The 14086-nt window shown below is 45.3% G+C and overlaps 1 protein-coding gene across 1 annotated transcript; it reads right to left on the reverse strand.

Annotated features, from left to right (window-relative positions):
• Positions 1–6677: 6677 nt before the first annotated feature.
• Positions 6678–10256, reverse strand: tlnrd1 (talin rod domain containing 1). Its single transcript, XM_079736862.1, has one exon. The coding sequence runs from the start codon at positions 8391–8393 to the stop codon at positions 7329–7331; it is 1065 nt and encodes a 354-aa protein (XP_079592988.1). The 5' UTR covers positions 8394–10256; the 3' UTR covers positions 6678–7328.
• Between the last annotated feature and the right edge of the window lie 3830 nt (positions 10257–14086).

Here is a 14086-nt window from a genome sequence, read left to right on the forward strand (position 1 = left end):
ACACACACACACACTGTTTTCTTTGTAAAACCTCTTTCTAGGTGAAATGTTTCAGGTTTTGAGGATTTACGGTCTATTTACTGAATCACAATGAGCCAAACATTTTCAATTTCTTATTCAGAACCTATGAAGCCAGGTGCCCATTTGTCCGGATCTCTGAACACATTAATTACAGTGAGTTGTCATAGGGCCACTAGGATAGATCCCCATGATGTCGAGAAACCTGGTGGTAATAATAATAATAATAATGGTTAAAGAATTATGCTTTTGTGTGGACAATATTTTATAAGAGAGGGGTTCTCTACTTTGGACCTGTGACCCAATTTGTAGGTGTTTTTCAGAATAATAACAATCACACAAAAGATTGACCTTCTGCCATTCTCTTATTGAAGGACTGAAGGGCCTGTTTCAGGAAGCCTGGCCCTGGGGGAACTGGGGGAACTGGGGGCCTGTCCTGGTGCTGTGGGCCTGTCCTCGGACTCTTCCCTGACCCCCTTGTTCTTCACTGACCCTCGGGGGCCCATCCGGGGACTCTAAGCACTAACAGCCCTTATATGTGCAATGGTCTTAAGACCATTGCACATAAAAGGTCCTCCTGGGTTCTTCTTCAGGAACCTGAACCCCCTGGTTTTCAGGGGACCCATGGGCCTAACCCTAACTCTAACAGAAAACCTTAACCCTAAAACCAAAGCCTAGAACCAAAAACCAAACACTAAAACCCAACTATTACGCAAAACCCTAACTGCAAAAGTAAACTAAACCCTAAAATTAAACCCTACATTCGACACTTTTTTTTTATCACATCTGTTAGATGTCAAATCCTTCTGTTTACCTCTATTTTTTCAAAGTTTGAAGATCTCTCACACACACACACACGCGCACACACACACACACACACACACACACACACACACACACACACACACACACACACACACACACTTCTAGCCCTGTCTTGGACGTTTGGGACCTCTGTTAGTGATGATATACCCACTTCCTGTTTAGACAAGGTAACTAGTTTATAGGAGATGGTAATTACCAAACAACACTTGTAAAGGAATGTCAGCAACAGCAATATCTTACGAGAAATGGGACCTTAAACTATGATTCTGAACTTTAAATGATCAATAGCAGTTTACCTTATTTTCTATGGACGTTGTTCAAGTTGGAACCCACTTTCACTTCATTCTATAGGTATTAGCGCCCCCTGTTGGCGTCACTTCACTTCCAAATCTACAGTTGGAAGTCAAGAAATGGTATGTTCCACATCTCCTCTACTATAAGCTTTCAAATTCAATAGTCTTGCGTTTGAAATTCCCTATTAAATCAGACCAAGTTAGGGAGTTTGCTCCACACCCTAAAAGCAATGGGATGGGCTGAAATGAATTGTGGGAAGAGAGGGTTAGAAGGATCATGTTTATGTTGTCTTTCTACATCCATGAGTCTCATGGTAGCAACAGTAGTAGGTAACCTGAGGCTGGGTGCTTCCTAAGTTCTGTTACCTTCTGCAACCAGAGCTGCTGCTGTCTGCCTCACTGCTCTGGTCGCTCTGGTGTCAGCCCACCCTTCACTTGGGGGATTGGGTCTGTAGACGAGACACACACACACACACACATACACACACACACACAATGCACTGCTTCACGATTTCTAATGATATATGTCTGTTCTCACACACCGGTGGGAAAACAAAAATCTCCAGACATACATACCTTAATCTATACACACACGCAGCACACACACACACAGGCACAATCACACACACACACAGGCACACACACACACACACGCACACACACACACATCCAAACACACATAGACACATACACATACACACACACAAACATACACACTACACTCTCACTCAATCACTCTTAACACACCACACAAAACATATGCACAAACCCTTACACACACAAACGCAAACACATCACATATGCACACACACACACACACACTTGCATACACAGACACTTTCCCACAGGAGTCAAGGGTGTGATGGGCTTCATCCTCTTGGTTGTAGAAGGAGCAGGTGGCTCTGAGTTTTTCGTCATGTCAAAACAATGAATGTGTGTGTGTGTGTGTGTGTGTGTGTGTGTGTGTGTGTGTGTGTGTGTGTGTGTGTGTGTGTGTGTGTGTGTCTGTGTGTGTGTGTGTGTGTGTGTGCAACAGTGGCGGTGGAAGTAGGGGGGGGGGACAATAGAAAGCAGGGTGTGGTAGATTTGGTCATGGACATGGGGAATGGTGGGAGGGTGTCTGTTAGAATGTGTTGTATGCTCTGTGTGTGTGTGTGTGTGTGTGTGTGTGTGTGTGTGTGTGTGTGTCTGGGTGGTGTGTGTGTGCGTGTGTGTGAGTGTGTGTGTTGCCTTCTGTGGCGCACAATGTGGTTGGAACAGGGAGGCGCGACTCCGCTCTGCTCTCCTAGTTCACCATCCCCAACACGAAGCAAAAACAAACAGAAGCAGAATCTCCGGGGCTCCACTGTGTTTCTGACCGTGCTGCTGGACACCGGCCGCTCTCCCGCACCCGAGAGGGAAGAGAGAGAGAGAGAGGATGGGGGGGGGTTGAGATAAAGGAGACCATGGTTCCGGTTGAAGGGTAGGGGTCAAAGTTCAGACGCCCACCACAGATTTTTCGCCTTCTTAGTGCAGGCCATGTAAGGGGGTGGGGGTTGAATGGGGTTGGCGGGCCGGTGGCCTGAATGGAAGTAAACATGGGCCTGGGTTGAGGGCCAAGTTTCCACGTTGTGTGACTCTAAAGCGGTGGGCGTTTCCTGCAGAGAGCGCAGGCCGAGGACAGCACACAGGTCTGTCTCACCTGCAGGGAAGACAGCCGTCACCAGTGACTCCACTCGTACAGCTTCCCTCTAGTTCTAGCACGCCTTGTTGTGAAACCAGCATAACTGAAAATGTTCGACACGTGTGAAAACTTTACCTATTAACAGAGCTAGAAGGCTAAGAGTTTAGGCACAGTGCCTTGTAAGAATCTCTACACAATCGTGCGGGTATGTGTGCTCAGTATTTACTTTAGCAAAGACATGGACCTGGTCCCTAGTTATTCATCAGTCCCTCAGCTATGTTTTGATGACACTGGAAACTGGACCGCGATACCATTAGTATCGGTGTGGACACAGCTAAGCCAAGCATGTAACAAGTCCCTTGCCTACACTGTCTCGCCGTGCGTTTGTTTGCTTGTCCCTAGATGAGGGCAAATAACTTCCTTCTCCTACTTCCTCGGGCCACAAGCATCAAACAAAGATGTGCTTCATAGTATTGGGTCAGAAGTTAACCTGACTAATTACAATAAATAACCTATGAACCCAATTTAAAAATCAGTGCGTACTGTACAAACAGAGATAGACAGACACTCACACACACACACACACATACACACACACACACACACACACACACACACACACACACACACACACCCACAGGCACACACCTTATACAGAACTCACATTTCTCTATTGGCTGGGGGCAATGTGCCGGCAAATGTTCTCTATTTCCACAATCCAGTTAAATTGAGGTGAAAAACAAATATACAAAATGTGAAAACAATTCACTATGCCCTCTTGAGTTCCATCCTGGGTAAAAACTCTGGAACACACAAACACACACACACACACACACACACACACACACACACACACACACACACACACACACACACACACACTAATGACCATGACAAAGACACAGTCCTTAGTTTGTTCCAGTTGCGTTCTGTCACACTATATCTCTGAATGACCGGACAGATGGTAACAGGGCCATCTAGCTCCTTGTTGTCACTTGATCCAACCAAATCTATAAATAATGAGCATGAGATCTGTTTGCGCTGCCATGGTAACGGCTTCACGTCGAACATACAATGAAGCATGACGCAGCCCAATTCTGGCTAAGCAGGCCCGCATGGTGCATTATGTGTTGTTCTATGTAGTTCTATTGTGAATAGTTCTGGGTAGTTCTGGGTAGTTCTGGGTAATAATGTGTAGTGCTATGTAGTTCTGTTCTGTGTAGTTCTATTGTGAATAGTTCTGGGTAGTTCTATGTAATATTGTCTAGTGCCGTGCAGTTCTGTCTAGTATTGTTATGAATAGTTCTGGGTTGTTCTGTGTTATAATGTGTAGTGCTATGTAGTTATGTGTAGTTCTGTTTAAATCTCCACCGTTTTTCTCTGTAGTTACAAGTTTGCGGAAAACAGTACAACATATTGCAATGTCAGCGTGCACAATATTTTTATTAAGTATACATATCTTGTTATTGTTTCACAGTTGCCTATTTCCGCAATAATTGCATAGATGGCTTTGTATACTTTACTAATGTTAACTTTCCTGCTTGTTGCCCTCATTTCTGGGAATCGATGTGGGTGGCTAGATGTCAAGACTGATCCTTGTAGCGAAACAGAATGTGAGGTCACGTGATCAGGAAGGTCTCCAGGCTAATGGCAGGTAGGGAATGAGGCCTATTGCTATAGGATGCCTACAGTTGGGCTTTAGCCAGGGTATTGAACCCAGTACATTGCCAATGGGAGTCAGCCTCAGTAAACACTATCCCACCCTGCCAATCTATTTCAATAATCCCAGTTCCAAATTGTATTTTCCTTAAATAAACGAACATTTGAAAAGTTATCTGAAACACAGATGCGCCGATTTACGCTCACTAAGCTAAGATGGATATCTGTCGGCACTAGAAATACAATTGCTCCCTGGGGTGTTATAGCTACTGGCCGTTGGCCGTCATGTGTGTGTGTCTGTGGGTCTGTGTGTGTGTGTGTGTGTGTGTGTGTGTGTGTGTGTGTGTGTCAGAGTTTGGCCTGTCTGTTTTGTCAGTGTGACCTCCGGCGGAGAGCATCCTGCCCTCAGTCAACAAGTCAGGAAGCCACGTCGTCACCGCTTCTCTTCCGAAGGTAAAAAGTTCAAAGATTGCACGGGATAGGCAAACGCCTCCCAGTACCACAGTAGGAAACGAGCTAAACCTTGCTTGGATCCTGCCGTTTGGCGCTGCGGGAGGAAATGGCTCATGATAGCAGGAGGGACTGTGGATTTCCTGTTGTGGGCTAATAGTTGTGGCTTTGACGGGCGTTGGCGGGAAGGAAGAAGAATGCAAGGTCAAGAGAAGCGCATTTGGATGGTCGTCATGGTCTCACAGGCTGGATGACCTGCTGCCCACGGCCAAACCATGCTCCATCCAGCAACACTGAAACATTTTTCAGTTCCCTTTTACTCCAATTCACATTGTTTTATTATAGATAGAGGTTGAGGGTTTATCTGCAGCAGTTTGTACCCATTTTAACTGTAGTATTTGTGTAGTAGTTATTTATTAATACCCTTGTGTTCCTGTTGCTCAACCTCTGACTTTGCATAAGTTATAGAGATTCCAGTTAAGAGTTAAGAGTAATTATATTCATTGTGCTCGGGTTTATATAGTAGCTATTTATCTGCTAAAGGTCAAGTGAAAGCCTTCACAATAAAGTGTGGGATAGCAGTTTCCTTAATCATCATTTGAATGGCATTATCTCCTTTCCTCACAAAGATAAAGCACACCTTGAATCGTAGAACAGGCTGACATGTGCTATCTTCGTGCTGGATTGGAATAAACTCCCGTCGTAATGCAGCGGTGTGCAGGACTTCTCAACACAATAAACTTTCATTAAAGCAGGATTTGGGGGCTGCCGGTTCTGTCAAGACCTCAGGCTTACAAGCGCTTGAGGAGAAGCCCCGGGCCAGGACGAGCAGGGCGAAGCGGGGTCTCTGTGCAGAGGAAACCGTTCAACGTGGGTTACTCTGTGGAGCCTAAGATAGCAGCCTTCGAATGTTCCACCATGCCCATGTTATCTGCCAGGGGCCTGCCAGGAATGTGTTAGTTGTGGGCAGCACACAGATGAGACCGGGGTGGTGTAGACTGACCAGGGTACAACGTGTGGTCGAATCTCTCTCCGATATTTGACAGTTTGTAACACCCTCTGAATCCTATTATTTTTCTATGTATGAGGTTACCTATCCCACTGATTGAATACTCCAACCACGTAGGAAGGGAGTGATGAGCTTCTTCACTTCACCGTTAGAGCTTGAGGGCAGAGGCAACAAGAGACTGCTGTTACTTACTCAGTGACACGTTTTGACTATAATTTCCATTAAAATAGAAACACAAAAGACCTGAGACCAACAGTCAAGTGTAACAATTGATCTGTAGCAGTGGTAGGTAAAATTTAAAGGATACAGTGCTAATAACATTTTGAATGACACTAAATATAATTAACACCAAGTGAATCATATTGGTGGAGGGTTATGTTGAACCGATAACAGGAGGAACAGGATTTGTTATTTAGCCCTGTTCAGGGTCGAGTGACTTGTGTCACCGGTTTAACAGTGCTGTAAAGAGCCCCACACATTTTGCAAGAAAATAAATTTGACTATTTGGACAGTTTTCGTATTTGTACTGGGTTAGGCATTTTGATCAATGTGGACATGGGGAATGGATCCTAATACTACCAAGACAAGAACCTTTTGGCTGGGAGTCAAAGGTGTCACATGCCCAGTCACTCCACTATCCTGTAGCAAAATAATTCAATAGTTTTAAAAGGATAAGGGAATTTACTTTGACAACACAGTAAACCAACATAAATAATCCTTGGACAAGACACTACTCTTGACAAACGTTATTATCTGAAACATCATTTTAATAGTTGAAATAAATACTCCTTTACATGCATGATCAAAAGAGACACATTAAAATACTATTGTAAGTCCGGTAAATAGTGTAAAACCTATGGCACACACTCACAGCAGCTACCACCCTTTGAAAATTCACACTCGTCGGAAAAGAAACCCAATCAGTTACACAATCTTCCCAACTTGCGAACGTACGTATGAGTACTCGTACAGCCCACCCAACCATAGGTTTACACATCAAGGCTACATCCATCCATCGACGCTGTTGTTTTCATCAGATCTGAAAACTGAGGTAAACGTTTTAGGTTTCGAGACATTAGCCGTCTTCATAGCGAAAGAGGCCCCAAGGAGCGTGGATCAGGCTGCCGATGACAACAGGGTCAGTTATCTTTATTTTCTTAGGTTTTTTTTGGTCACATCCAGCGCGACGCAACACCTTTGCTACTGTATATGTGTGCTCTTAGAAAACAACTTAAACCACGGTCGAATGTTCTGATACGTCCGAAAGTGGACCCTCGGGCTGCCTTCCCCAACTGCCTCCTCTAAAACCTGACGAATCGAGGGCCGAACCAAGCAAGTCTCTTTGGTATCGCCGTCGTAGGGAGGGCGGCGAGGTGGGTTATAATTCGGGCGCTCGCTCTCTCTCTCTAAACTAATTCACAGAATGGGAGTTGACGGGCGGCAGCGTCCGGGGCGACGACCGCTCCCGGAGTGCCTGGGAGAGCAGCGTGCAGCCGTCCGACACGGCGCACGCAGAGTTCCGCAGCCGCTCCCGGTAGTCGGCCATCTTGGAGCTGCTCTCGGGATGCTGGGCCACGTCGCGCAGCCCCTGAGTCAGGAGGACGCAGGCCGACACCACGCTCATGGCGCCCCCCAGCACCGCCGTCTGCACCCCCTTGCCCTCGCCGGAGATGCTGGCCGCCCGGCCCAGGAACTGGGGCTCCGTGGCGAAGCCCACCAGCGCGTTGACCGCCTGCACCAGGGCGGCGCTGAACAGCACGCAGCGGTTGCGCGTCAGCTCGCTGGGCTGGTTCTTCACCTCGCGCACGCACGCCAGGAACGCCGTGCCACTGGTGCTCATGCTCTTCACGCTGAGCTTGAACTGCTCCTTGGCGAAGCGGTCGCGCGAGCGCTCGCTGGCCAGCGACGAGGAGTCCGTGAGAGTCTTGAGGTTGGCCGACATGTTCTGCGACAGTTCCAGCAGAAGCTGCGGCGTGAGGTCGGGCAGCGGCGTGACCCGTAGCACGCCACAGCTCTGCTCCACCTCGTGGCGGCAGCGGGTCACCTTGTAGCGGTCCACCAGGCCCGGCTGGCAGGGCTGGGAGCCCGGCGTCTCCACCGCCGCCAGGTAGGCGGCGTGCGCCGAGCACTCGGTGAGCGACACCACCAGGTCACCCATCTCCAGCAGCCGGTCACCCACCTCGGTGAAGCGGCCCATGTTGAGCTGGCTCTGTATGTCGTGGGTGAGGATGGACAGCTCCTTGGTGCGGGCGATCACCGTGTCGCGGCACTGCTCGAAGGTCTCTGCCACGGCCACGCCCTCCGAGCTCATGACCGGCCGCGTCTCGCTGGAGAGCAGCAGGAGGTCCGCCACCAGCTGCATCTTGCCCTTACAGATGTCACAGACCGACGAGAGCCTCTTCCTCTGCTGCAGGCTGCCGCTCGGTGCGCTGGTGGACCCGTCGCTGGCTGACTTGCCCGAGCCACCACTAGCCATAATAGAAAGGGGGGAGGAAGGGGGAGGAGGGGGTGGGAAGGTGGGGATGAACACTGCACTAGCAGGGGAGGGGTTGCGGCTCTCTTTGAAGTTGCTTTCGCTGCACACTGCGTTATTTTTGACTTTTTTCTAAAAGATGAGGAAATGGAACAGGTTTAAAGTAATTAAATATAAAACTGGCCAAACTTGTCTTCTTTGATATCCTTCAGAGTCTAGGTAAGCAACCTTGTGTTATGTATCAACAAATAGGTCATGCATTCTTAATGTAAACATCTAGTGAGAGCCCATTGTAATTGAGTACATTTCTCGTTAAATTTGAAATATTCAAATAGAACAAGCTATATGACCAACTCTACAATGATCCATATCCCCGTCACATAACTTATGCTATTTAGTCACTAGAAGTTTAACAATACAAGAATCGAACAAAAATAGAATCCCTTCAATTATACAATCAGTGTGACAAACTATTTGGCTTACAAATGAAATGCCCTGGAAATAAAACGAAACAAAAAACGATCTGCTGTCCCAGGTGTTTGTGAAAGAATACAATTCACAGGTTGTAACTGATCACATATCAGTGCTCCTCAAGCGCCTTTTAAATACAAGGCAAAGTGCAGGCGAGAAACAGAAGCCTCAATATCTCATTACCGTTTTTGATTGAGACACATTCCCAATAGATTACTCTGTCTCAGCTTGTCTGTTTGTGTTGCTTTGTTTCCTACAATGCCGTTATCAAGATAACTATTGTATGTCTACTTGCATGGGAGCAGGTAGGACGCAACAGCGCCGAGTACTTATCCAAGTTATCCCCATTGAGTTCGATCGGCCCAAGTGGACTGAGAAACGGAGTCATGCTTGTTATGAACCGGGTGCCACCCGGGCCCGGGTTTCTCTTCACCGCTGGACCGCTGGACATCATCATCCCATTTGTCCCACACAAGTAAATCCACTAGGAGAAAAACGTCCGGAGACACGACACCACGACTCCGACGACTTTCAATCTTTTCTTTTTCATATGCAATCCAGTATCAGAAAGTAGCGCGTCGGGTAGTCTTATTTCCACTGGCATTGTCCACCATACGCCTTCTTCATCTCAACTCCAGAGAGAGGAGTGTGCACACCCGCATATCCTGTGTAGGTAGCAGTGGGTCCAGCGATCCATAACCTGCTGCTCTGCAAGCCACGGCGTGTGTGCGTGTACAAGTCTAATATCTCAGCACACGGGGCTAAGTCACTCACTCCACAATAACAACGAAACGGAGATCCCCCCCCCCCCCCCCCCCAAAAAAAAAAGCGAAAGTCGCAGTAGCGTTACAACGCGCCGCTCCCGCTGCAAGGAGCGCGGCACCAGGAAGCGCGGAGGGTGTGGTCGCAGTTTGAACGGCTCGCCTGTAGCAGAACCGGAGAGAGCAAGAGACACAAGGGTGGCCTTTACGCTCCAAAACTCACTGTCTCAGTACAACCGTGCACGTCCAACCGTTCAGTCACTTCCAGAGTAGTCCGCCATACGCCGCTTCATCGTCGTGGAACTGCTGGTGTTGAGTTGAGGGTCCCTGGGTTGGAGGGTTGGACCCGTGGTCCCAGAGCTGACCGATCCTTCTGCCATGAGACATCCTTTCCCGAGGCCCCGACGTGGGTGCGTTTCAACTACCGGTGTACGGGCAAAGTTACACCCAAAAACGCACTTTTCCTAAATTTAGCGACTGGCTAGGAAATCATCCCGTGTCTGTCCCGGGGGACTCTTCTTCTGTTTGCCATGATGACGGAAAAGCCATGGCGACACAGCGGGTTTTACGCCAACAAAGTTAAAAGTTAGATAGAATACACTTTTGCCGCTGCTACTTGGTCATAGTGCTGGAGAGCGGCGCCTTTCGCCGTACAGGCAGCCCCGTATAATTATTTGTTTAACGACACGCCGCGCTGCAATTCAGAAGTAGGATATCAGTCACAGAAAGAGAGGAAAAGGGGAAGGTCACAAAAGGAAAGCCATGTGAAATATGTCAAAAGCGTCATTACACTATATAACAATGATATGGTCCAGTGGAGTTATTAATTACTTATATCATGAGTTGGAGTTCCAAAGATAAAAATCGAATGACGCCTTTTTATCATTTCAACACTGTTTTTATAATCATTATACCTGTAGTCGAATACATTTGAGACACATTGGAATACAAATATCTTCCTGGAAACGTGTTGAAGATGGCAGCCATGTCGCCTATGTTATGAAATTTGATTTGCAAGAGTATAGTTTGATAACTGTTTAATACAATTATGTTTAATACATCCTTTAAGTGTATACGAATTCCAATACAGAAATGCATTGCATACATTAAGACAACGTTTTTAAGAAGTACACTGTGATTAGTCAAGATACCCTGAAAAAATAAATCCCGACCGACCGCCCTACATATTGCTCAGCTAGTTTAGCCCAGAGTCAAATGATTTAACAGCAACGTAATTCAACGCCCTTGTGGAGGAAAATGACGTAATGCGTATTGCCCAATCAGAAGAGGTCAAAGGGGAGGGTCAGGTGTAAGATTGAGCCAATGGCTTTGTAGTGTAGGAGGGGTCCTTGGTTTACTTTACGTAGTGGTCACACACACTAAACGATTGAATGACACCGTCCCAAACAGAACGCACTTTTTGGAAGGCCCACTTGTAATAACCAATAGCCTAGCCTACTAGTCCAGTGCAACATATACCTATTTATATAAACACCAGCATTGAAATAGCTTGTTATGCTCGTATTATAATAAAGTGTAATAAAGTGTTAATGAGAAATACTGTTCAGAATAATTTATTTTACTTTATTATATTTAATCTATTGTGGCGACTCCTACGGGGTCGCGCAGGGGATTCTGGGTATCCGTGTTGGCTGTTGACCAAAGGGGCTTTGTCGTCCTATTGTAATTGTTAGGTTAAGTGGGGTTAATGGGTTTGGGGTGTTAATTGGTTGTGTGTTGTTGAATGTTAAGGTGTATGGGGCGCGAAACTGTATAAACGCTTGAACCTGAGCTCCCGTCTCATCAGCTCCAAGCACACTTTGTGGCCCATCTCCTCGGCAACAACCTCCCGTTGGCCAGCATTGTCGTTGAGCTCGTTCAGGATGGCGTTGCACGACGTGAACCTTGGCTCTTCATCTTTAGACCGCTTTGGACAGTACTTCTTTACTATATTCCGTAGCTGCTTTGCATAGTTCTGCTCGATCTCCAGCCTCTCCTTGACAAACTTTGCGTATCGCTCCAGGAAGTCGATCCCCCACTGGGTGTGCTTGTCCAGATTCTCAAACTGGTCCCAGAGCTCCGTTCCCCAACTCATGGCTGAAGTCAGGCCCGGCCCTGGGCATAGGCAGCATAGGCGAATGCTAAGGGCGCATCCATCCGCAAGGGGCGCCAAAAAATATGGTGTTGTTTTTGTTTTTTTGCATACTGCATTCATCTAACTTTAACTTCAATGTTTATATTACTTAGTACCAGTAGTTATGTCGAAATAAATATTAGACAACATAACATAACATGTAAAATAAAAGAATCGGGAGGTTGGGAGGGGCGAGTTACCTTAATTACCCACTTGATACATCATTCTGACTGGAGAGGAGAAAGCTATCTATTTGCACATCACAATGTCAAAGAAACCTAAACACTCTGGCGCCCAGGGGAGGAAAAGAAGAGGAAGAGAAAGAAAGAAGAGGAGGAAAATGGGATAAGACAGAAAAACAGTAACTTTAATTTATCTTTGATGTAGGCCTGGCTGGCTATATAGCCAACTGGTCACTTTGTCGGGCTCTTGTTCACCTTTCTATCTTTATTTCTCTGGAGCTAACTGTTCCCTATACATATCTCCGCTTAATACATGGCTATTGGTTTAATTTATTCACTTATCGAAGCAATATGTGGTTTTAAATGTGTTTTTATTATTTAGTAAATACAAATAGTCCGCCAACAGTTGTCAGGGCGTAGCGCGTTGCCAAGTAACGCGTAAACAATTTAACCGGAGTTAACTAAAGAAAAGAAAAGGAACGGCGGCTCTTAACCTAGCTGGTCCGCTGCTCAATCCAAGTTTGTAACCCACAGTAAAATAGGGGTTGTATCCTTAAATTATCCAATGCATTGTAGTAACCATTGTTGGAGCAGTGTTTATTTTCAAGCTGATTTGGATGATAGGTTGTGGTTTGCATATATTACATTTCCCATATCTTTCATATAATAATATATTATTGTATTTTTTTTTACACTTCACTTGAGTGCTTGTTTAATCTCTGGTTAGAACCAAACTAGATAAACCATTCTAGATTTAATTGTATTTACAATCCTATCAAATAATGCTCCCACTGCAGAATCACGTTATTTTACACCACTACTCACCCTATGTGCACTGTAACAATATGGGGAGCATATTTTGATGCTTGTTTATAACGTTTTCATTGAAGATTTCAGGGTTAGGCCTACTATCAAATAATGCTCCCACTGCAGAATCACGTTATTTTACACCACTACTCACCCCATGTACATTGTTGATGCTGTTTTATAACGTATTTACTGAAGATTTCAGGGGTACAGTATGTGCAATGTATGTAATGCAAAAAGAAAAAGCACTCAATATTCAATTAAACAAAATAAATAACTTCAACAAGAAAGGTGTAGCAAAGTATTGTTAAAACTTGTATATATTTGTGAATGGGAGTCTGAGTTTATACATACAATAGATAATAATTATTCAAAAGATCCAATAAAAAATCAACCAAAGATCTCAAATCTTTATTTTATTTTGAGGCATTTCTTGCAGCGCTATTGTCATGGCCATATTGGGCACACTCAAAAAAACAATTAAATTGAAAGAGCATTCCAATTTACAATGAGATACATTGTATGGTAATATGCACAGTCAATTAAAAATACAAAGCACATATTTTAGGTTATACTTTACCGTTTCAAACATGCTCTCATCTGCATTTTTTTCAGCAAAGGAGCACACCACACAGTAGTCCTCTGCATTCCCTAGAAACAATGGTTTTCATATGCTTTTAAACTCAAAAAAACCATTCTGTGTAAACTAAGTTAATAAATCCATCCACATACTGTACCCCTGAAATCTTCAATAAAGACGTTATAAACAAGCACCAAAATATGCTGCCCATATTCTTACAGTGTACATAGGGTGAGTAGTGGTGTAAAATAACGTGATTCTGCAGTGGGAGCATTATTTGATAGGCAATTGGTCTATGCACATACTGTACCCCTGAAATCTTCAATAAAGACGATATAAACCAGCATCAAAATATGCTCCACAAACGGTTCTTTGCACCTTTCCTCCATAGCTTCACAAACACAAGTATTTAGAATTGATGAAACAAGATATCTTGTTAAAACTTGATAAGATGTCGTCGCCCCCTTCCCCACCACCGACGAAAACTTTCTCCGCTCCCAGTCCCGTAAAGATAACATAGGCCTATCATCTTATTTCTACATTCAGCAGCATAGCCAGTGTGTACATGCACATATTTACATGCTTAGGTCAAAAGTCGCAATGTTAAACATATCTGTAAGTTAATCGCACAGTTAAAAACATGTTTTAAAGAAAATACTCACAAACAGCCAAAAAGGTAGCAGAAATTAATGGATGCGCACGCATGATCGTGAATTTTCAAAAAAATTGATGGGTAGCAGAATTTGGCAAAACACCGGCCA

Source organism: Pollachius pollachius (assembly GCF_949987615.1).
Source record: "Pollachius pollachius genome assembly, chromosome: 5".
In the NCBI taxonomy this organism is placed as follows: domain Eukaryota; kingdom Metazoa; phylum Chordata; class Actinopteri; order Gadiformes; family Gadidae; genus Pollachius; species Pollachius pollachius.

Bases quoted from the DNA above. Each gene is read 5' to 3' on its own strand.
- tlnrd1 (XM_079736862.1), bottom strand. From the start codon at position 8,393: ATGGCTAGTGGTGGCTCGGGCAAGTCAGCCAGCGACGGGTCCACCAGC.